The 21,689-nt window shown below is 40.1% G+C and overlaps 1 protein-coding gene across 2 annotated transcripts; it reads left to right on the top strand.

Moving 5' to 3' along the window:
* Window positions 1–1,773: 1,773 nt before the first annotated feature.
* rdh12 (retinol dehydrogenase 12) lies at window positions 1,774–17,123 on the top strand. 2 transcript variants are annotated; one of them, XM_034078559.1, is made up of 8 exons: window positions 1,774–1,903; window positions 3,607–3,657; window positions 4,024–4,142; window positions 5,961–6,116; window positions 6,786–6,890; window positions 10,714–10,923; window positions 14,493–14,682; window positions 16,129–17,123. In XM_034078559.1, exons 1-8 carry the CDS (start codon window positions 1,827–1,829, stop codon window positions 16,229–16,231), a joined length of 1,011 nt encoding a protein of 336 aa, XP_033934450.1. In that variant the 5' UTR covers window positions 1,774–1,826; the 3' UTR covers window positions 16,232–17,123. The 2 variants fall into 2 exon arrangements, with proteins under 2 accessions (XP_033934450.1, XP_033934451.1); XM_034078560.1 differs by lacking the exon at window positions 3,607–3,657.
* The last annotated feature ends 4,566 nt before the right edge of the window (window positions 17,124–21,689 follow it).

The following is a 21,689-nucleotide window of genomic DNA, read 5'->3' as shown; positions in this document are numbered from 1 at the left end:
TAGTGTTTGTTTGTTTTTGTTTATGCTTATTGTAGAATTGCTTCCGTTTTGGTTTCTCCTTGATAATTTAAGGTTAAATTAGCTTCCTAGAGTAGTTAATCTCAAATGGGGGTACGTGGACCCCTATGGGTACATTGGGGTACTGCAGGGGGTACGTGAGATTTAAAAATAAATAAAAAGGTTAATTAAAAAAATACCATGCATGATTACAAAAATAATATTAGTACAATAAGTTCAATAGAAAACACAATTTGATATAAAATATTTCTACAACCACTAAGGGGGTCCTCATATAAACATGTCAAATTTGAGTATTGTATTTTTTCATTGGTTTCAATTGAAAAACTCCTTGGAAAAATCTGTTTTAATTTGTTTCCGTTATATTATATTAGATAGAATCAGAGGGATGAAACCCTCTTTAATGGTCACACATGCAGAGCACACAGTGACATGTGTGCTCTGCTTTTAACCCATCCTAGTACCAGGAGTCTAGTACTAGGAGCAGTGGGCAGCTATTGTACAGCACCCAGGGAGCAATGGGAGTGGGGGGGGGGGGGGGCTTGTCCGGTGCCTTGCTCAAGGGCACCACGGCAGGGCAGGAGGTGAACTGGGACCTCTCCTAGTAGCAGTCCACACTCCATATTTAGGTCTGGTCGGGGACTTAAAAATTGGGAAAGTCATTGACTCCAGTCGGCACGGGCTGTAGGGTCATCTTGACTAGTTTTATGGATGTGGTCTTCATTTGACCTGCTCATAGAAACACACTTGGCATTCCTGAGGCAACTCTCATTTTTCATGGCTCCACTTAAAATAAAAACAACAATAAGACATACGTGCTACTCTTGGCCCAGAGGGACATGTCTTTCCAGCTCGTCCCTATCTGTCTCTGTCTGTATCTGTGCGCTCATGGAGCCTCCTGCATCTCCCCCCTCCTTCTTCTTCTATCCCTGCAGGTGTGAAATCCTCATCTCTCTCATCATCTGAGAGCTCAACGTCTTAATCTCCCTGAACTATCTGGTTCCGTCTCCTGCAACAATATTGAGTCCATGAAGACGGTCATGACGTCCACTAGAATGGACATTTATAAAAGACCTGTTATTTCCAAACTTGAATTATTTAATTGCTTTCAGAACTAATTATATAGTTCCTCACGTGTTAATAAACAAAAAATAACAATTATTCAACAATATTTGACTTCTCCTCATGCTTCTATAAAATGTTGTTTTTGGTATGCAGCCATTTTGGATGAAAACAAAGAGGAACTTCCCAGCATGCAATTTTAACCAATGACATATCACTGGAAAGCCCAGGATGTCCTCTGTACAGTACATCACAGATTGATAGAGTACCTCAAAAGGGTAAAAGGAGATGCATGTTAATCAATGGGCTGGGTCCCAGGAGGATATATTTAATCTAATCCTATCTATTCCATCAATTTGTTTTGTTTTCGACTGCTTGGGTAACATTTATTTTAATTTCCCCTTTGTGGGCAAAAAAAAAAAATCTTATCTCATATCGAGTAGCCTATATATATATTTATTTTTTAAATATCTATTTAATTTCATATATATATATATATATATAATCTTTGCTTTACTTTTTTCATTATCCACGTATGTATTTCATTTATAGTCAACATAGTTTTCCCTCTTGAATGGTTTAATTTATAATACATCCTATAGTAAATTGAAATCTATATATATTCTAATAAAAAATAAAAACTACAATCCCATGATGCAGTTCGCGGTGGCTCTTTGACCCTCTCTGCTTTGACATCAGCTGTTCAGCCCACAGAGCCGCGGAGGAGACAGGAAGGTATCCGTGCTATGATGGTGCTTTTAGTGATAGTCGCGGGGCTCGGAGTGGTGACGCTACTGGTCATTTTATTTGCTCCACACATAAGGTAAGAATGCAATTAAACCACTCGTGCATTCTCATTTAAATCCATTTATTGAAACACACATAGCACGGATGCACTCAGGGCTTTGCATTGCACTGATGTAATCATATCGATGAGGTGACATTACATAAAACACTGTGCCCTCGCCATTTTTGAGGATTTTTTACATTTCACACGATGCTGGCTGATATTGTTGGAGGAAAATCAATGAAATAGAATGATGGTAGTTTTTTAACTGTGCACAGAGTCAGGCCTATCAGCAGGCTGAGTGTAGGAGGAGTTTTCTGGGAGAGCTCGTACTCCTGCAGAGCCATTGGTTTCTGCTGCACGGTGGCGTGGGTCGTACGACCTGACGCCGAGTGTGTGTGTGTGTGTGTGTGTGGTGTGTGTGTGTGTGTGTGTGTGTGTGTGTGTGTGTGTGTGTGTGTGTGTGTGTGTGTGTGTGTGTGTGTGTGTGTGTGTGTGTGTGTGTGTGTGTGTGTGTGTGTGTGTGTGTTCAGGTTCCAAGTTTGCCTCTGTGAATAATTAAGAAAGGACGTCCATATGTCCCATAATAATGAGGACACAGTAACTCATGGCTTCAGAAGAGGCTGCTAGTCAGTCACATGGAGCTGTCTGACTTCTCTTATATAATTTCCACACCATGTGTTACTGTGTATTAACAGCAGTGGTGGAACTAAATAATGATTCTACTTTTACTACTTTAAGTATATTATATATATATATTTGATTTATGATAATACTTTTGTACTTTTGCTTGAGTAACATTTTGAATGCAGGACTTTTTTGTAACAGAGTAGTCCTACACTGTGGTACTTGTCCTTTTATTTAAGTACAAGATCTGAGTACTTCTACTTTTACTCAAGTATAACATCAAAGTACCTCTACCACCTCTGATTACGACCATTATACGTTTCCATGAAAGGGATCGCTATTGAATTATGACCTAACCCTAATGTGCTTTATTTTTATATGCTAAATTCAGCTTTCCAAATGTACACTTTTGCACACAAAAGGTCCCAAAAAAGCACAGTTAAGGTATTGATTAATCGACTAACTATGGCCACTATTTTGTATGATAATAAATAGGGCTGGGCGGTATGTCATAAAACTCATATGACGGTATTTCTCCAAATTATAACGATATCACGGTATTTATTTACTTTTCAATGATCCGAAATGTATTTACATTTTATACATTTTGGCCCCACAAAAAACACCTGATCAGCTGCAAAATGTAATGTTGAGTACCACATAACAACAAAAGCACTGTTGGAAAATGTAAACAAATCCACCCTTCCCTGAAACTGCATGCATTTCAGCAGTGCAGCAGTGAAAGGAGTCACCAGGGGACGCTTTTCACTGTCGCACCGCTCGAGCACACTTTGCCATTTTTCACGGTATATGAAAATTTCATATCGTAGGGTTTAAAGTTCACGGTATTCGGTATGAAGCGGTATACCGCCCAGCACTAATAATAAATTATATGATATTAAAATCTGGTATGATACAATTTTACTTAATTCAACAAATCCCTATTTAAAATAATAAATATGATATGAACATTTTATTATTTGGCTCTTCCAGACATACAACCCTAAGTCATTTTTCTTGCAAAAACATGTCATGGTTCCGAATTCTTAAATGTGAGGATTTGCTGATTTTTCCTTTTTAATTATGTAATTTTCTGTTTAATAATCTTTGAGGTCTGGACTGTTGGTTGGACAAAACGAGCATTGTGAAGGTGTCACTTTTGGGTAATTTCAACAGCATTTCTCACTATTCCCTGAATTTTGATAAACCCAACCCAATGTGAGCAGCACATTCATCCATTATAAAAATATAAGAAATTGTTGCAGCCTGAAACACAAAAAGTTAAAATGAGCTCCACCTCGAACAACAGTAAATCCTGCTTTCCTTTAATGCATGGTTACTAATAATCCCATGATATAAGGTCAATGTAATGCATTCAGTACCTTTCCTTTCATTAAGTGCATTTCCCCGACTACACTCACATACTTTTACTTTGATACCATTATCAATGCATGACTTTATCAGAGTGTTTTCACAGTGTGGTGTATTTAAAGGATATATATTTATATACTTCCTCCTCTGGTCAACAGGAAGTATGCGGCTGGAGGAGTGTGCCGGTCCCCCGTCTCTCTGGAGGGGAAGACGGTGCTCATCACGGGGGCAAACACCGGCATCGGGAAGGAGACGGCCCTGGAACTCGCAGTGAGAGGTGATTTATTATATCTACAAAAAAAACAACATCATATTTTTGCCATTATTATAAAAAGGAATAGATAAAAATAGAAATACAATTTACTTGAAAACAAATACATAAGCACAGAAATTGAAAAATAAATATTAGCCCAATTATTTTTTAACATATTCCTTAATTTTTTTTACTATATTTATTTCCATATTTATACATTCGGTGAGGTGTCATTACGTTTATTAATTTAAAAATAGGAAAATAGATAAATAAAAATAAAAACATGTAGAATTGAAAGCCCCCAATATCAAATTGTTACATTTGGAAATAAATACATGAGTCTAGAAATTGAAAATTGTTTTTAAATGATCCAATTATCTTTTATATATGAATTAATTAATTATCATATTAAGTTATTTTCAAGTTTATTTTTTTGTTTACCTATTAATGTATATATTTGGGCTTATTTGGTAGATTTGCAATGATATTTAAAACAAAGTCAGTGTGTTTGCTTTAGCCGAACATCCTAAAACCCAGTATTAGACTTGGTAGTCCTTGGTTGACCTTGCCATGGTATAACAGTAATGCTTTGATTTAGAAGTGCCATAAGATGTGGGTTTAAATACAGTATATATTATAGTCTTAAAATAGTTCTTTTAAATAGCTGTCATAACAGACCTATTTTAATTTAATTTTGTTTTGCTACGTATTCTTCTTTCTGTGTCTTTGTATGCACCACATATCCCAAAGCAAATTCCTCATATGTGTACATCTACTTGGTAATAAAACTGACACGCTGATTAAGTCTGAAAAAATAATTTCCTGCATTAATTTTTTTTCTGCATAAAATCCAGTTAAAAAACAAAACCAGAAAAATAAACAAAAACATCTTTAAAAAAACAACAAAAAAACAATAAGAAGCCAACAGATGGGGGAAATATATACACGTAAATAAATAATTAGAGATGAACTGAATGTGATTTCAATTTCCTCTTTAAAGGGGACCTATCATGCAAAATGCACTTTGTGATGTCTTCTCTACATCAACATGTGTCCCCGGTGTGTCGGGGAACTCACGCAGCGTCAGAAAATAAAACCCTCTCTCTTTTCCTCCGTACCCAAATCTCTAAAAACGGGGAACAACGGAGCTGATCCAGATTTGCGTCCGATATGACGTAATATCTGAAATGTGGACCCACGGCCCAATCAGAAACGTTGCTATCAGAAACAATGCCCGACTGCTTTGGACGTAATATGGTCGGTGTTCACATTAGCATCGCTAACACTCAGAGCTAACCTGTACTGGAGAGCATGTGTGTGAAGAAGCAGGAAGTAGAAAGGAACTCACCTTGTGGTGTAACCGGCAAGAGAGAAAGCCTTTGAGCTCCAGACTGTTTCAGAGAGAATCCTTGATGATCCATGATATGGCGTTTCATCACGGCAGCATTTAGTTTAGACGGTAGCTGACGGGTCCCGCATGAGCTCAGACCCCTCCTTTTTTTTTATCAATATTTCTTTTTTTAAAGCTTTATCCCCAAATCAGCACTTTAGAAACAGGAAGTGAAACAGAGGGATATGAGGCATGGCTAGAATGGGTGATCTATTTGCTATTTTGAGCAAAACACTTCATAGACATGTTTTTTATATATTTTTATATATCTGAGACCTCTGCTATTGCCTAAAAATAGCATGATAGGTGACCTTTAAATCCTTATAGACACCCTAATAAATTAAATAAATGTCTTCCTGCTCCAGCACAAGCCCCTCCCTCTTTCCTCCTCTCTTCTCTGTATTAATGCAGCTTCTGTGTTCATAGTTTAGCTTCTCTTGTTCCCCCTGCAGGAGCTCGTGTGATCATGGCCTGCAGAGACATAGATAAAGGGGAGGAGTCAGCAGACAGCATCAGAGCATCGTGTGCTCACGCTCAGGTGGAGGTGCGGCAGCTCGACCTCGCCGACACCTGCTCCATACGGGCCTTCGCTCAGAAGTTCCTTGCAGGTGAGCAGAGTCACATCTACATACAGAGTGACGTCTACATACAGAGTGACGTCTACATACAGAGTGACGTCTGTGGAGGAAACTTCTGTGTAGCAATGCAGTAGGAGTCACCGACTCATGAAGGAGACACAGGACGAGCAGGAGTTCTGATGTCAAACACTGATATTTAATACAAGCATCGGCCGGAGAAATTCACATCACAAGTCACACAGTCACAGGTTCTGACTGCATGGGTGGGTTGCCATGTCAAATGTGATCAGCCTCGCATCTTGGTAGAACCCTTTAACTAGTTTACAGAGAGTCAAATCCACATATTAGGGATGGGTGTACACATCTGGAGACACAGGAGATATCTCTCACATCTGTGGTGTTTTGAAGCCAGCGTTCTCACAGTCGTAAACCCCCCTGTGCCCGCTAGGTCAGGCCATAAAACCTGGTATCAACGTACGACTCCATTATCACATTCCTTACGGGACATTAGAAGCAGGGATGGTCGTAAATGTCAACACACAGAATAGGTTAAATATGTCTAGGAGTAAAGACAGAAATATTCTTTGACAACGTCTACATACAGAGTGACGTCTACATACAGAGTGACGTCTACATACAGAGCACCGCTTTGTTTTTATTTGATCACCTGTTTAATGTATGTGATGTTCTCTTCTGCAGAGGTCAACCAGCTCCATATCCTCATCAACAACGCGGGGGTGATGATGTGCCCGTACACAAAGACCATCGATGGCTTCGAGATGCACATCGGAGTCAATCATTTAGGTGAGAAATTAAATCAGGGTTCGTACGGTCATTGAAAACCTGGAAAAGTCATGGAAATTCAAAATGCAAATTCCAGGACCTGGAAAAGTTATGGAAAACGATGTGTATCCCAAAGTTTTGGAAAAGTCATGGAAATGTAACTAAAGTTGCGTCAAATATAATTTACATTTTATCTAATCGCCAAAATAATCTGCGGTCGCGAACTGTTATGTGCCATCATGACGCGCATGGTGTTATTTTTTAATATATGAAGCGCGAGCTGTGTGCTCGAGTCTTCCTGCCTGTCGGATGAACTCTGCTGCTCCGGTATGGCGGTCAGCTACATTATCTACGGTGCGTTCTTTAACTGTGCGGAGTCACTGTGGCACAGACTGCTCCGCTGGTGAACAGCTGTTAGAACGGGCCGTTCAGGTGTTCAGAGCAGAGCGGCAGAGCGTGATGTGAACTGAAATGTTTTTCTGTCACAATATCATTTAAGGAATCGTTGAGCTAGCTAGCTAGCATACATTGTCACTATCTGCTATCGTTAGCTTTAGCCTTCGTTTTCTAATAGTTTTTTTCATAGGCTATAAACAGAGGTGGTACAAGTATAGATATTGTGCTAGAGTAAAAGTAGAAGTACTCAGATCTTGTACTTGAGTAAAAGTAGAAGTACTCAGGTTTTTTACTTGAGTAAAAGTAGAAGTACTCAGGTCTTGTACTTGAGTTAAAGTACTCAGATCTTGTACTTTAGTAGAAGTGGAAGTACTCAGATCTTGTACTTAATAAAAGTATAGTACTCAGATGTTGTACTTGAGTAAAAGTAGAAGTACTCAGGTCTTGTACTTGAGTAAAAGTAGAAGTACTCAGGTATTGTACTTGAGTAAAAGTAGAAGTACTCTGATCATGTAGTAAAAGTAGAAGTACTCAGATCTTGTACTTGAGTAAAAGTAGAAGTACCAGAGTGTAGGAATACTCTGTTACAGTAGAAGTCCTGCATTCAAAATGTTCCTCAAGTGAAAGTAGAAAAGTATTATCATCAAAATATAGTGAAAGTAAAGTAGCGACAGTAAAAGTAGTCGTTGTGCAGATTGGTCCATTTCAGAATAATATATATGATATGTTTTATAATGATTGATCATGAAAGTGTTCTCAAAGCTGGTAAAGGTGCAGCTAGTCTGAATGGCTTTGTAGACTGAAGGGTAGCTGGTGGATTTACTCCAGGTGGAACTAAAGTCTGATTCAACACTTGATTAGATTTACCATCATTCATCCACATCTGTAGAGTAACTAAAGGTATTAAATACATGTAGTGGAGGAAAAGTACACCATGTACCTCTGAACTGTAGAGGAGTAGAAGTACACCATGTACCTCTGAACTGTAGTGGAGTAGAAGTACACCATGTACCTCTGAACTGTAGAGGAGTAGAAGTACACCATGTACCTCTGAACTGTAGAGGAGTAGAAGTACACCATGTACCTCTGAACTGTAGAGGAGTAGAAGTACACCATGTACTTCTGAACTGTAGAGGAGTAGAAGTACACCATGTACCTCTGAACTGTAGTGGAGTAGGAGTACACCATGTACCTCTGAACTGTAGAGGAGTAGAAGTACACCATGTACCTCTGAACTGTAGTGGAGTAGAAGTACACCATGTACCTCTGAACTGTAGAGGAGTAGAAGTACACCATGTACCTCTGAACTGTAGAGGAGTAGAAGTACACCATGTACCTCTGAACTGTAGTGGAGTAGAAGTACACCATGTACCTCTGAACTGTAGAGGAGTAGAAGTACACCATGTACCTCTGAACTGTAGAGGAGTAGAAGTACACCATGTACCTCTGAACTGTAGAGGAGTAGAAGTACAAAGTAGCAAAACATTGAAATACTTAAATAAAGTACAAGTATCTCAACATTGTACCCACGCATAGTACTTGTTGAGTTTATGAACTTAGTTACTTTACACCAGTGGCTATAAAGATAGAAAGACTAAGCCTTGCACAGGCATGACAATACATTTTCAAAATGCTCAACAGTGCTGCCAGAATTATAACCTGACTGCTACACAATTAAAATAAATGCTTTTATATATTTCTATGAGATGTGACTCTTTGGCGTTTCTGTTATTATTGACACTGCTGCTTTCAAGGGGTCAGGGGTCGGGTCCTTGCCACCTTTTTCATACCAGCCTCCCTGACTACAGTTGCTTTAGCGTGTAGAAGCTAGTAAGCCTACTATTTGATTTGTTTTAGATAGGCACCACATGTTTCATATGCAGACCTTATTTTCCTGTTCCATGTTAAAATAAACCATTTTCAGTGGGAATTTTTTTTTGGTCATGGAAAATGAGGTAAAGGTCATTGAGAAGTCATGGAAAAGTCATGGAAAATCATTGGTGAAAAAGTGTATGAACCCTGTTAAATGTAACCTCTGTGTTTCAATTTAAAAAGGTTTCTCTGATTTCCATAGTGGAAAAATATGAAAAAACTGGCATCAATATATTATATATTAATATTATTTCCCACTAACATTTACTTAACCAACTTTAGTCCTAAACACAACAACCAAATATTAATCTTCAGAATTGTTACCGTTGAAATGGCAATTTGTTCACATTGTGCCTCTGTTTTTTATGAAATAAATTGATTAGTTTTCTCTATAATTAAGGAATGTGAAAGTTAATTTGAAAGTAAATAAATATGCACAGAAATAGAAAATGTATAAATTAGGGCTGTCAAACGATTACAATTTTTAATCAGATTAATCACAGTTTAAAAATGTATTAATCAGATTAATCACCATTCGAACTATGTCCAAAATATGCCATTTCTTTATGTATATTGTTGTGGGAATGGAAAGATAAATGAAAGAAGGCGGATATATCCATTTTAATATACGTTTATTATAACATTGTTCTGCGTGTCAAAATGAAAGACAGCCCACACACCTATCAATCATCAAACCGTGGGGTCTTATTTCATCACGTGTTTTGATTTCTATCAATGTTGTATCGATGTATAGAGAAGAGATGTACTGCAGCAAAAGTATTCTCCGTCGGGCCTTCCTGCAACAACACCACGCCGTTATCTTGATTCTGATTGGCCAGAAGACATTATCAAAGATGTTCTATTGAGAAGACGAACCACTACGTGACAAAAGTTTTCAAAACCGTTTCTAGTCTTCGGTATTTCCAGACAAGTGGCTGCTGAAATCAATCTTACTAACTGCTGTCTGTGCAATTTACTCCGCGCGAGTTGGCGGACTTTATTTTGCTTACTTTAACATCATTTTTCATGGTGGGGCTAAGCCATTTCTTGGTATGGCTGTAGCCTACTCCAGCCATACCCTGGCGCTGCCTGCCACTGGTGGGATGTATGGGGCGGGCCATTCTGCGCATGCGTTAAATGCGTTAAATATTTTAACGCAACTAATTCAAAAAATTAATTACCGCCATTAACGCGATAATTTTGACAGCATTAGTAAAAATCCATATATTTATTTGACAATAAAGTATTTTATTTATTTTCCAATGTATTCTTTAAATTTATTTAAGTTTTTTATTTCCGTATTATTTTATATCTTTTTTCACTATTCATATCCTCATTAACTTAATTAGCTTGCACATTTATTTAATGATGATGGAATTTAATTATGTATTAAAATGGCAGCTTTAGTCTTCCTTAAAAGTTAATCAATTTACAATTAAAAGTCGTTTTTCACTTCAGCATCTTTTACTTACCCAGAATAATATTAATACATAAATTCAATTTATCAAGAGAATTTGACGGTTAGAGTCTTGTATTTACTGATGGTATTAAAGTGTGTGTGTGTTACCTGTGTCAGGGCACTTCCTGTTGGCGTCGCTGCTGATTGGTCTGCTGAAGCGCAGCGCTCCCGCTCGGATCGTGGTCGTCTCGTCTCTCGCTCACAACTTCGGCTGGATCCGTTTCCACGACCTTCACAGCCAGGGCAGCTACAACAGCGGGTTAGCATACTGCCAGAGCAAGCTGGCTAACGTGCTGTTCTCCAGAGAGCTGTCACGCAGACTCAAAGGTACACACACACACACACACACACACACACACACACACACACACACACACACACACACACACACACACACACACACACACACACATAATATGTTTGTATTAAAGGTCACCTATTATGCAAAATCCACGTTTTCCTGTCTCTTCTACATCAACATGTGTCCCCTCTTCTTCATGTCTCTTCTACATCAACATGTGTCCCCTCTTCTTCATGTCTCTTCTACATCAACATGTGTCCCCTCTTCTCCATGTCTCTTCTACATCAACATGTGTCCCCTCTTCTCCATGTCTCTTCTACATCAACATGTGTCCCCTCTTCTTCATGTCTCTTCTACATCAACATGTGTCCCCTCTTCTTCATGTCTCTTCTACATCAACATGTGTCCCCTCTTCTTCATGTCTCCTCTACATCAACATGTGTCCCCTCTTCTTCATGTCTCTTCTACATCAACATGTGTTCCCTCTTCTTCATGTCTCCTCTACATCAACATGTGTCCCCTCTTCTTCATGTCTCTTCTACATCAACATGTGTCCCCTCTTCTTCATGTCTCTTCTACATCAACATGTGTCCCCTCTTCTTCATGTCTCTTCTACATCCACATGTGTCTCCTCTTCTTCACGTCTCTTCTACATCCACATGTTTCCCCTCTTCTCCATGTCTCTTCTACATCAACATGTGTCCCCTCTTCTCCATGTCTCTTCTACATCCACATGTGTCTCCTCTTCTTCACGTCTCTTCTACATCCACATGTTTCCCCTCTTCTCCATGTCTCTTCTACATCAACATGTGTCCCCTCTTCTCCATGTCTCTTCTACATCAACATGTGTCCCCTCTTCTCCATGTCTCTTCTACATCAACATGTGTCCCCTCTTCTTCACGTCTCTTCTACATCAACATGTGTCCTCTCTTCTCCACGTCTCTTCTACATCAACATGTGTCCCCTCTTCTCCATGTCTCTTCTACATCAACATGTGTCCCCTCTTCTTCATGTCTCTTCTACATCAACATGTGTCCCCTCTTCTTCATGTCTCTTCTACATCAACATGTGTCCCCTCTTCTTCATGTCTCTTCTACATCAACATGTGTCCCCTCTTCTTCATGTCTCTTCTACATCAACATGTGTCCCCTCTTGTTCATGTCTCTTCTTCATCATCAACATGTGTCCCCTCTTGTTCATGTCTCTTCTTCATCATCAACATGTGTCCCCTCTTCTTCATGTCTCTTCTACATCAACATGTGTCCCCTCTTCTTCATGTCTCTTCTACATCAACATGTGTCCCCTCTTCTCCATGTCTCTTCTACATCAACTTGTGTCCCCTCTTCTCCATGTCTCTTCTACATCAACATGTGTCCCCTCTTCTCCATGTCTCTTCTACATCAACATGTGTCCCCTCTTCTTCATGTCTCTTCTACATCAACATGTGTCCCCTCTTCTCCATGTCTCTTCTACATCAACATGTGTCCCCTCTTCTTCATGTCTCTTCTACATCAACATGTGTCCCCTCTTCTCCATGTCTCTTCTACATCAACATGTGTCCCTTCTTCTTCACGTCTCTTCTACATCAACATGTGTCTCCTCTTCTTCACGTCTCTTCTACATCCACATGTGTCCCCTCTTCTCCATGTCTCTTCTACATCAACATGTGTCCCCTCTTCTCCATGTCTCTTCTACATCAACATGTGTCCCCTCTTCTCCATGTCTCTTCTACATCAACATGTGTCCCCTCTTCTCCATGTCTCTTCTACATCAACATGTGTCCCCTCTTCTTCACGTCTCTTCTACATCAACATGTTTCCCCTCTTCTTCACGTCTCTTCTACATCAACATGTGTCCCCTCTTCCCCATGTCTCTTCTACATCAACATGTGTCCCCTCTTCTTCATGTCTCTTCTACATCAACATGTGTCCCCTCTTCTTCATGTCTCTTCTACATCAACATGTGTCCCCTCTTCTTCATGTCTCTTCTACATCAACATGTGTCCCCTCTTGTTCATGTCTCTTCTTCATCAACATGTGTCCCCTCTTCTTCATGTCTCTTCTACATCAACATGTGTCCCCTCTTCTTCATGTCTCTTCTACATCAACATGTTTCCCCTCTTCTTCACGTCTCTTCTACATCAACATGTGTCCCCTCTTCTCCATGTCTCTTCTATATCAACATGTGTCCCCTCTTCTCCATGTCTCTTCTACATCAACATGTGTCCCCTCTTCTCCATGTCTCTTCTACATCAACATGTGTCCCCTCTTCTCCATGTCTCTTCTACATCAACATGTGTCCCCTCTTCTTCATGTCTCTTCTACATCAACATGTGTCTCCTCTTCTTCACGTCTCTTCTACATCCACATGTGTCCCCTCTTCTCCATGTCTCTTCTACATCAACATGTGTCCCCTCTTCTCCATGTCTCTTCTACATCAACATGTGTCCCCTCTTCTCCATGTCTCTTCTACATCAACATGTGTCCCCTCTTCTTCATGTCTCTTCTACATCAACATGTGTCCCCTCTTCTCCATGTCTCTTCTACATCAACATGTGTCCCCTCTTCTCCATGTCTCTTCTACATCAACATGTGTCCCCTCTTCTCCATGTCTCTTCTACATCCACATGTGTCCCCTCTTCTCCATGTCTCTTCTACATCAACATGTGTCCCCTCTTCTCCACGTCTCTTCTACATCCACATGTGTCCCCTCTTCTCCATGTCTCTTCTACATCAACATGTGTCCCCTCTTCTCCATGTCTCTTCTACATCAACATGTGTCCCCTCTTCTTCATGTCTCTTCTACATCAACATGTGTCCCCTCTTCTCCATGTCTCTTCTACATCAACATGTGTCCCCTCTTCTCCATGTCTCTTCTACATCAACATGTGTCCCCTCTTCTCCATGTCTCTTCTACATCCACATGTGTCCCCTCTTCTCCATGTCTCTTCTACATCAACATGTGTCCCCTCTTCTCCACGTCTCTTCTACATCCACATGTGTCCCCTCTTCTCCATGTCTCTTCTACATCAACATGTGTCCCCTCTTCTCCATGTCTCTTCTACATCAACATGTGTCCCCTCTTCTCCATGTCTCTTCTACATCAACATGTGTCCCCTCTTCTCCATGTCTCTTCTACATCAACATGTGTCCCCTCTTCTTCATGTCTCTTCTACATCACCATGTGTCCCCTCTTCTTCATGTCTCTTCTACATCAACATGTGTCCCCTCTTCTTCATGTCTCTTCTACATCAACATGTGTCCCCTCTTCTTCATGTCTCTTCTACATCAACATGTGTCCCCTCTTCTTCATGTCTCTTCTACATCAACATGTGTCCCCTCTTGTTCATGTCTCTTCTTCATCAACATGTGTCCCCTCTTCTCCATGTCTCTTCTACATCAACATGTGTCCCCTCTTCTTCATGTCTCTTCTACATCAACATGTGTCCCCTCTTCTCCATGTCTCTTCTACATCAACATGTGTCCTTTAACAAACACACAACACGTGGACAAAGAGGCAAGCTAAGTCATAACAGTGATGACTGTTGTTTAGAAAGAGACCCACAACTTGTTGTTTGTGTTTTTCTTCCTCCCAGATACTAATGTGACGGTGAACTCCGTGCACCCGGGCACGGTGAACTCTGACCTGACCCGGCACTCGACCCTCATGACGATATTCTTCTCCGTCTTCTCCACGTTCCTCAAGACGCCGCGGGAAGGAGCGCAGACGAGCATCTACTGCGCCATCGCCGACGAGCTGCACTCCATCTCTGGGAAACACTTCAGGTACACACAGTAGGGATCGACCGATACGGCTTTTTCAAGGCCGATACCGATACCGATTATTAGATATTTGGAATCGATATACATTTGTAGTAAAATCTGAAAATCTTGGTTTGGTTTATAGCCCAACATTAGCCGCCTTTAGCTTAGCGGTGGTGACGTGAAGTCATGTGACCGTGCTGTAGTTCCTTTATAGCCCAACATTAGCAGCCTTTAGCTTAGCGGTGGTGACGTGAAGTCATGTGACCGTGCTGCAGTTCCTTTATAGCCCAACATTAGCAGCCTTTAGCTTAGCGGTGGTGACGTGAAGTCATGTGACCGTGCTGCAGTTCCTTTATAGCCCATCATTAGCCGCCTTTAGCTTAGCGGTGGTGACGTGAAGTCATGTGACCGTGCTGCAGTTCCTTTATAGCCCAACATTAGCAGCCTTTAGCTTAGCGGTGGTGACGTGAAGTCATGTGACCGTGCTGTAGTTCCTTTATAGCCCAACATTAGCCGCCTTTAGCTTAGCGGTGGTGACGTGAAGTCATGTGACCGTGCTGTAGTTCCTTTATAGCCCAACATTAGCCGCCTTTAGCTTAGCGGTGGTGACGTGAAGTCATGTGACCGTGCTGTAGTTCCTTTATAGCCCAACAGTAGCCGCCTTTAGCTTAGCGGTGGTGACGTGAAGTCATGTGACCGTGCTGTAGTTCCTTTATAGCCCAACATTAGCCGCCTTTAGCTTAGCGGTGGTGATGTGAAGTCATGTGACCGTGCTGTAGTTCCTTTATAGCCCATCATTAGCCACCTTTAGCTTAGCGGTGGTGACGTGAAGTCATGTGACCGGGCTGTAGTTCTTTATAGCCCAACATTAGCAACCTTTAGCATAGCGGTGGTGACGTGAAGTCATGTGACCGTGCTGCAGTTCCTTTATAGACCAACATTAGCAGCCTTTAGCTTAGCGGTGGTGACGTGAAGTCATGTGACCGTGCTGTAGTTCCTTTATAGCCCAACATTAGCAGCCTTTAGCTTAGCGGTGGTGACGTGAAGTCATGTGACCGTGCTGTAGTTCCTTTATAGCCCAACATTAGCAACCTTTAGCTTAGCGGTGGTGACGTAAAGTCATGTGACCGACCTGTAGTTCCTTTATAACCCAACATTAGCCACCTTTAGCTTAGCGGTGGTGACGTAAAGTCATGTGACCGTGCTGTAGTTCCTTTAGAGCCTGACGTAAGCCTTTTACTTCAGAAATCGTAAGTGGTGTTGATATGTGGAGATTATCCCGCTGAACAAAACATGTAAATATCATAAACGAGAGATTATTTTTCAGCAAAAATCCAAAATGCAATGGAAAATCACATTGGGGCATTTGCAGAGGGAAACGAGGAGATGCTGCCTTCAGGGTCCACTACAGAATTATATAATCCGTGCAGCACTTTATTACGTAATAACTCTCTCCTCCCTTTACAGTGACTGCGCCCCTGCTTTCGTGGCCCCTCAGGGCAGAAGTGAGGAGACGTCGAGGAGGCTGTGGGACGTCAGCTGCGAACAGCTCGGTATCCAGTGGGACTGACTCATCCTTTAACCTCCATCTTTCTCAAAGGAGTCCTTACATCTTTCTTTAATCCTTCATTTAATTATGGTTTCGATGTTCCTTACTTTGAAGTGTTTCCTACCTAAAAGCAGTCAGGTAATACTGTCAGAGGTACTATAATGTGAAGTTGCTTTTTTGTGAAATAATGCAGTAATTACATCATAATAACTTGAGTATTTTTGGTGCTGCTCCTCAAACCAAAAACCTCTCAACCGTATTGTAATGTAACCACAGATAACTTTTTGACTCTATATTTTTGTGACACAATGTGAATACAGTGTAGGCAAAAAAGCAACTTGATGTATTGTAATGCTGTAGGATACTGTGAAGGGTCAAGCCAGGGTAAATGACCAGCATCTTTATCAAATATTGTGTTTCATTTACCTGTCTTTCTCCAGAATTTGAAGCTATATTGCTTGACTTTTGTGCCAGCCTTTCTACACAATTGCAGGGGTTCTTACAGTATTTCTAGGTTGATAAGAAATAAGTTAAATATTGAGGATCAGTGTCAGCTTGAGACATGATTACCGCTTGAATTGCATACATGTATTTTGTGATAATGTAGTTGATGTAGGATATAAGAAGGTTTTTCTATTTGAACCAAAATCAGAGTTAGAATCGTGTCGTTGCAATATCTGCACAGAACTTTTCCCATTTGCCAAAAAACTGCACTTTCTCGGAGGAACTACAGTTTTCCATTTTTAAGGATCTCCCCCCTCGTCATGTTTCCTTCTCAGCATTCACAAGCAAGGTTGCCAAGAGTTTACATTCTGTGTTTTATACGAGTCAAACATGCCTTTTACTACACGAACATTCATGTTAAGAATTGAATGTTTACATTTGATGTAAATAAACGGAGATATTACTATAAGTGCTGGTATTGGTCTGGATTAATACACAACAACAATGGAGAAATGGGTCATTTTAAGAGCTGCGAATGCTTGAAAAAGTGTAATTATTCCACAGAACAAAGGAGTCCAATTTGATAAGTGTTATAGTGGAAGGAAAAGTTTGAAAATGTGCTTATTTATTGCAAAAAGAACAGGCTTCCTTCATATTAAAGGAAATTAGATTTCAGAATGTTTTTGATGCCACCCAGAATAAAATAGAAATGATTCACTATCATCTTCGGCACTTTAATGTGAGAGGCATTCAGTTATGTATTAAATCAAATAGAGAGGCGAAGTCCCGCCCATCTACTTCCGACCTATGGGACCTGATTTTTGTGCCACGAATTACACACATGTTTGTCAATCTTAAAAAATAATTTCCATGTCAAAAAAGTCAGTTTGTCGTAAAACTGTTGAAATACAAGACTATGAAAAATACGCAACTAGAAAGACTACAAATCCCGGTGTCCGTTGTTACTTCATGTACATTGAAATTGTAAAACATTGGTAAGGGCTCTATCGTCACAGTTTAAATTGTGAAATAAAACGGAGAGAAGTGGACATTTTAAATGCAATGGTTAAAATATGCTAAGCTACTGCAGGGATATCGATGTGTTTAGAAAGACGTATAAAAAACGATCTTACCTGCAAATTGAAGGCGTAGATTTCAAGGTGTAAAACATCAGAAACATACGTCATAAAACCCTGAGAAAGTTCAATGACTCATTAAGATGATATTAAGCTGGCTGCTAGCTTTAGCTTCATACCGTACAAAGAGTGGTATCCTTTTTTTCACCTAACTAACTAACGAATGGCAGGTAAGTAAATAAGTGTATCCCAAAACTTTCCCATTCCTTTAAAGAAACCATCCACAAATATTCCACATTTTTGTAAATGTTTATTATCATCTTTACAACATGTTATTTTACAGGGGATGAAGAAATCAATTACTTTTCAAAATCATTTGTACCTGCATCGTCAAAGCAGTAACTTAATTAGATGTATTCATTTTTTTACCAAAAGAAGTGTATTTACTAAGTTTAAAGTGCGGCAGTGATCAAACAACAGTCAGGAGGATTAGAGTGCAAGAACGTCTTCATTCATCTCTTTCCGTTTAATAGTCCGTCTGCTCAGAGTCCTATTGGGAACCCCGAAATGTTGAGTACCCCAAAGTGTTATGTTAGAAATGTACAGTACGGGTCCCCAGCACATAGAGACGACCGGATGCTAACTTGCATATGATGGGCAATTCGCATAAATTGCGTTGCATTGACAATAGCTAAAGGATGGCTTTGCCGATTTGGACACATAGTTTTGGAGAGTATTGAGGATGTTGAATCCATTTTTGAAATGTGGCCATATTTGTAAATATGCTTAGTGATAAACAGACTCGCTGTTTTTGAGTCAAATTAAAGTTTTCCGGGACTCAAAACTGCACATTTTGATTGATTCAACATCCTCAATAACTTCAGCAACCACAAAAACTGTCCAAATCGGCAAGACATTTTTTAGCTATCGTCTGCATATACTAATTAATGGAACTTATGCTTATTGTGAGAATTGCCAAACATTTTCAAGTTGGCATGCACTGGACCCGTACTATACATTTCTAACATACAACGTTGGGGTACTCGTCCGGGTTCACTCGGCTGGCAACGAGACTTTACTGTCACAGGAACATCCGTCAGTCTCGCGCAGCAGAGGGAAGCGACACATGATCTTCATAAAAATAAAGAAGACCTTGATTATATCATAAATTAATCTCACATCCATAACCTCGCATCCTTGAAAAGGCAGTTTCTGCAACCTGGTGATAGTTGTGTAAATCAAAACACGGTTACCTTTTGCACTGCCAGGGTGAGAACACAACATTAAACAGCAAAAGAAACCATATGGCAAAAGTTGAATCCCTTTTTTTTTTTTAACCTCATTGACTATGTAAATTAATCATTGTGGATTTATAGAGTTTAGACATTATAACAAAGTGTAAAGCATGATTTAAAATTAGGCACACTCTTATCAAAACGGGAAACACAAGATGAGAAATCAAAACCAGATAATGAGAAATCAATTTGATTGATAACATGATCTTGAAGTCCCTTTCTATATTCAACATCTCAAACATACTTATTTTTAAATATGAATTCCCCTTACCAAAAAGGGAATAATCACTGAAAGCTGGCCATTACATGTGCAATATAACATCAGGTAAAACAGTAAACATCTTCATGGGGATTAACAAAAACACAGTACAACATTTGTTCAGTTTCGTGTACCGTTCTTGGCGGACGACATCTCATTGCGGAGTAAATTCACACACACAGAAACGATAGACATACAAATTAAACAAAAACAAAGTCAGAAAACACATTTCGTCCGAGGCCTTCCAGTCAGTTAAAGATATTTTCCCTTTTTGCTGAGGTAGGAGATGAATCTTCGTCCAATACAGTCATGTGTAAGAATCTATTAGTTGTTGTAACATTGCTCCCTCTCAAACAGAGTGGAGATGAGAGATCAAAGCAAACTGGCAGTAAAGCACAGTGGTGATTGGACAGTTTCAGGGCTGCACACAGGAAGTGATCATCAGGGTCTTCTAGATGTTTCTACTCAAAGAGAAACTCAACTCCAGGCTGGAAATCAGATTGTGTTTCACCTGAGGCCACGCCCAGTTTCACAGTGATCAGTGAGAATTGAAAGGGACAGTACACCTTTCAAATAAAACCCGGTGGTGCTTTTTATCAATGGAGAAAAAGACATTCCTGCTGTCTTTCTCAAATGTATTTTTCTATTGTATAACCTCCAGAGTGATGTCAAGAAATCATGACCTGGTTACAAAAACAATCCATGTTTTCACGCATGTGGTTTTCAGGTGTTGAAATAAAATAGTTCCTACATGAAATTTAGATTAATATAAAGCACTTCAGGTAAGAGAAAGGATTGTGCATTTCGTATTTTGGTGTGAACTGTCCCTTGAAACTTTTGCAGGTAGAAGTCAAATTTGAGCGAGACACCAAATGTAGTTTAGGTCATCAGTTCACATCGTTGACTTTAATGGCCTTAAATGCGCTATATGTCAACTATTACAGCACCAAAAAGTATAAAACCTGCAGTCCTTTCTATCTCAAAGCGTGTTTCTATCACCCTGGATCCTCTCTTCAGTTTTTAAGTGCTGTTCTGTGTGATCCCTTGTGAATCCTGCTCTACCTGGCGCTGGGTCGGGCCTGGCGCTGCTGAGCAGACTTGCTGTGGTGCTCCGAGAGCCACTGGCTGCAGATGTTCTGCATCACAGAGTCCTGCACTCCCTCTGCTGCCTGCAGGACGTCCTGCACCAGAGGACCGGCGCGTCCCGCCTCCAGCTTCACCGCCAGCAGGTACGCCGGGCGCAGCTTTCCGCACAGCAAGTAGGCTTTGATCTGTGATGAGAATTAAAGAAGCATAAATTATTTGTCTTTATTACAACTTTCTGAGCGTATAGGATCATCATAGCATGCACACAATGTTACAAACAATATCCGTTTCTTTTTGTATTACTGCAGATTTTATTCCATATTTTATTCATGACATTTCATTTGGCAGACGCTTTTATCCAAAGCGACTTACAATAAGTGCATTCAACCAGGAGGGTACAGAGTAACAAGAGTCATGTAGGTACTATTACATGTGCTAATACCTTAGCTTCAACTAAGCCAAACCATTTAAAGTGCTAATACCTTAGCTTCAACTAAGCCAATCCGTTCTAAGTGCTAATACCTTAGCTTCAACTAAGCCAATCCGTTCTAAGTGCTAATACCTTAGCTTCAACTAAGCCAATCCATTCTAAGTGCTAATACCTTAGCTTCAACTAAGCCAATCCGTTCTAAGTGCTAATACCTTAGCTTCAACTAAGCCAAACCATTTCAAGTGCTAATACCTTAGCTTCAACTAAGCCAAACCATTTAAAGTGCTAATACCTTAGCTTCAACTAAGCCAAACCATTTAAAGTGCTAATACCTTAGCTTCAACTAAGCCAATCCGTTCTAAGTGCTAATACCTTAGCTTCAACTAAGCCAATCCGTTCTAAGTGCTAATACCTTAGCTTCAACTAAGCCAATCCGTTCTAAGTGCTAATACCTTAGCTTCAAATAAGCCAATCTGTTCCAAGTGCTAATACCTTAGCTTCAACTAAGCCAATCCGTTCCAAGTGCTAGTACATTATTACAATATGTATAGAGATTTCATTGGCCGAGGTGCAGTTTGAAAAAGGTGTGTTTTCAGTCTGCGATGGAAAGAGGTACAGACGTTTCTAGTTCTCTGTCTGCGTTTTTACTTTCTTTTTACTTTTATGTACGCACCACGACATCAAGTCAAATTCCTCGTACGTGTCAAACTACCTGGTGATAAACCTGTTTCTGATAAGACTAGTCTTTCTAAGGCGTTCACAAGTATTTCTAAGGCGTCACTAGTCTTTCTAAGGCGTCACAAGTCTTTCTAAGGCGTCACTAGTCTTTCTAAACTAGTCTTTCTAAGGGTTGTCACTAGTCTTCTAAGGCGTCACAAGTCTTTCTAAG

This window comes from Pseudochaenichthys georgianus, unplaced genomic scaffold (genome assembly GCF_902827115.2).
Source record: "Pseudochaenichthys georgianus unplaced genomic scaffold, fPseGeo1.2 scaffold_444_arrow_ctg1, whole genome shotgun sequence".
Lineage (NCBI taxonomy): Eukaryota > Metazoa > Chordata > Actinopteri > Perciformes > Channichthyidae > Pseudochaenichthys > Pseudochaenichthys georgianus.
The sequence above is the reverse complement of the archived record's forward strand: the minus strand, read 5'-3'. Positions and strand labels throughout refer to the sequence as shown.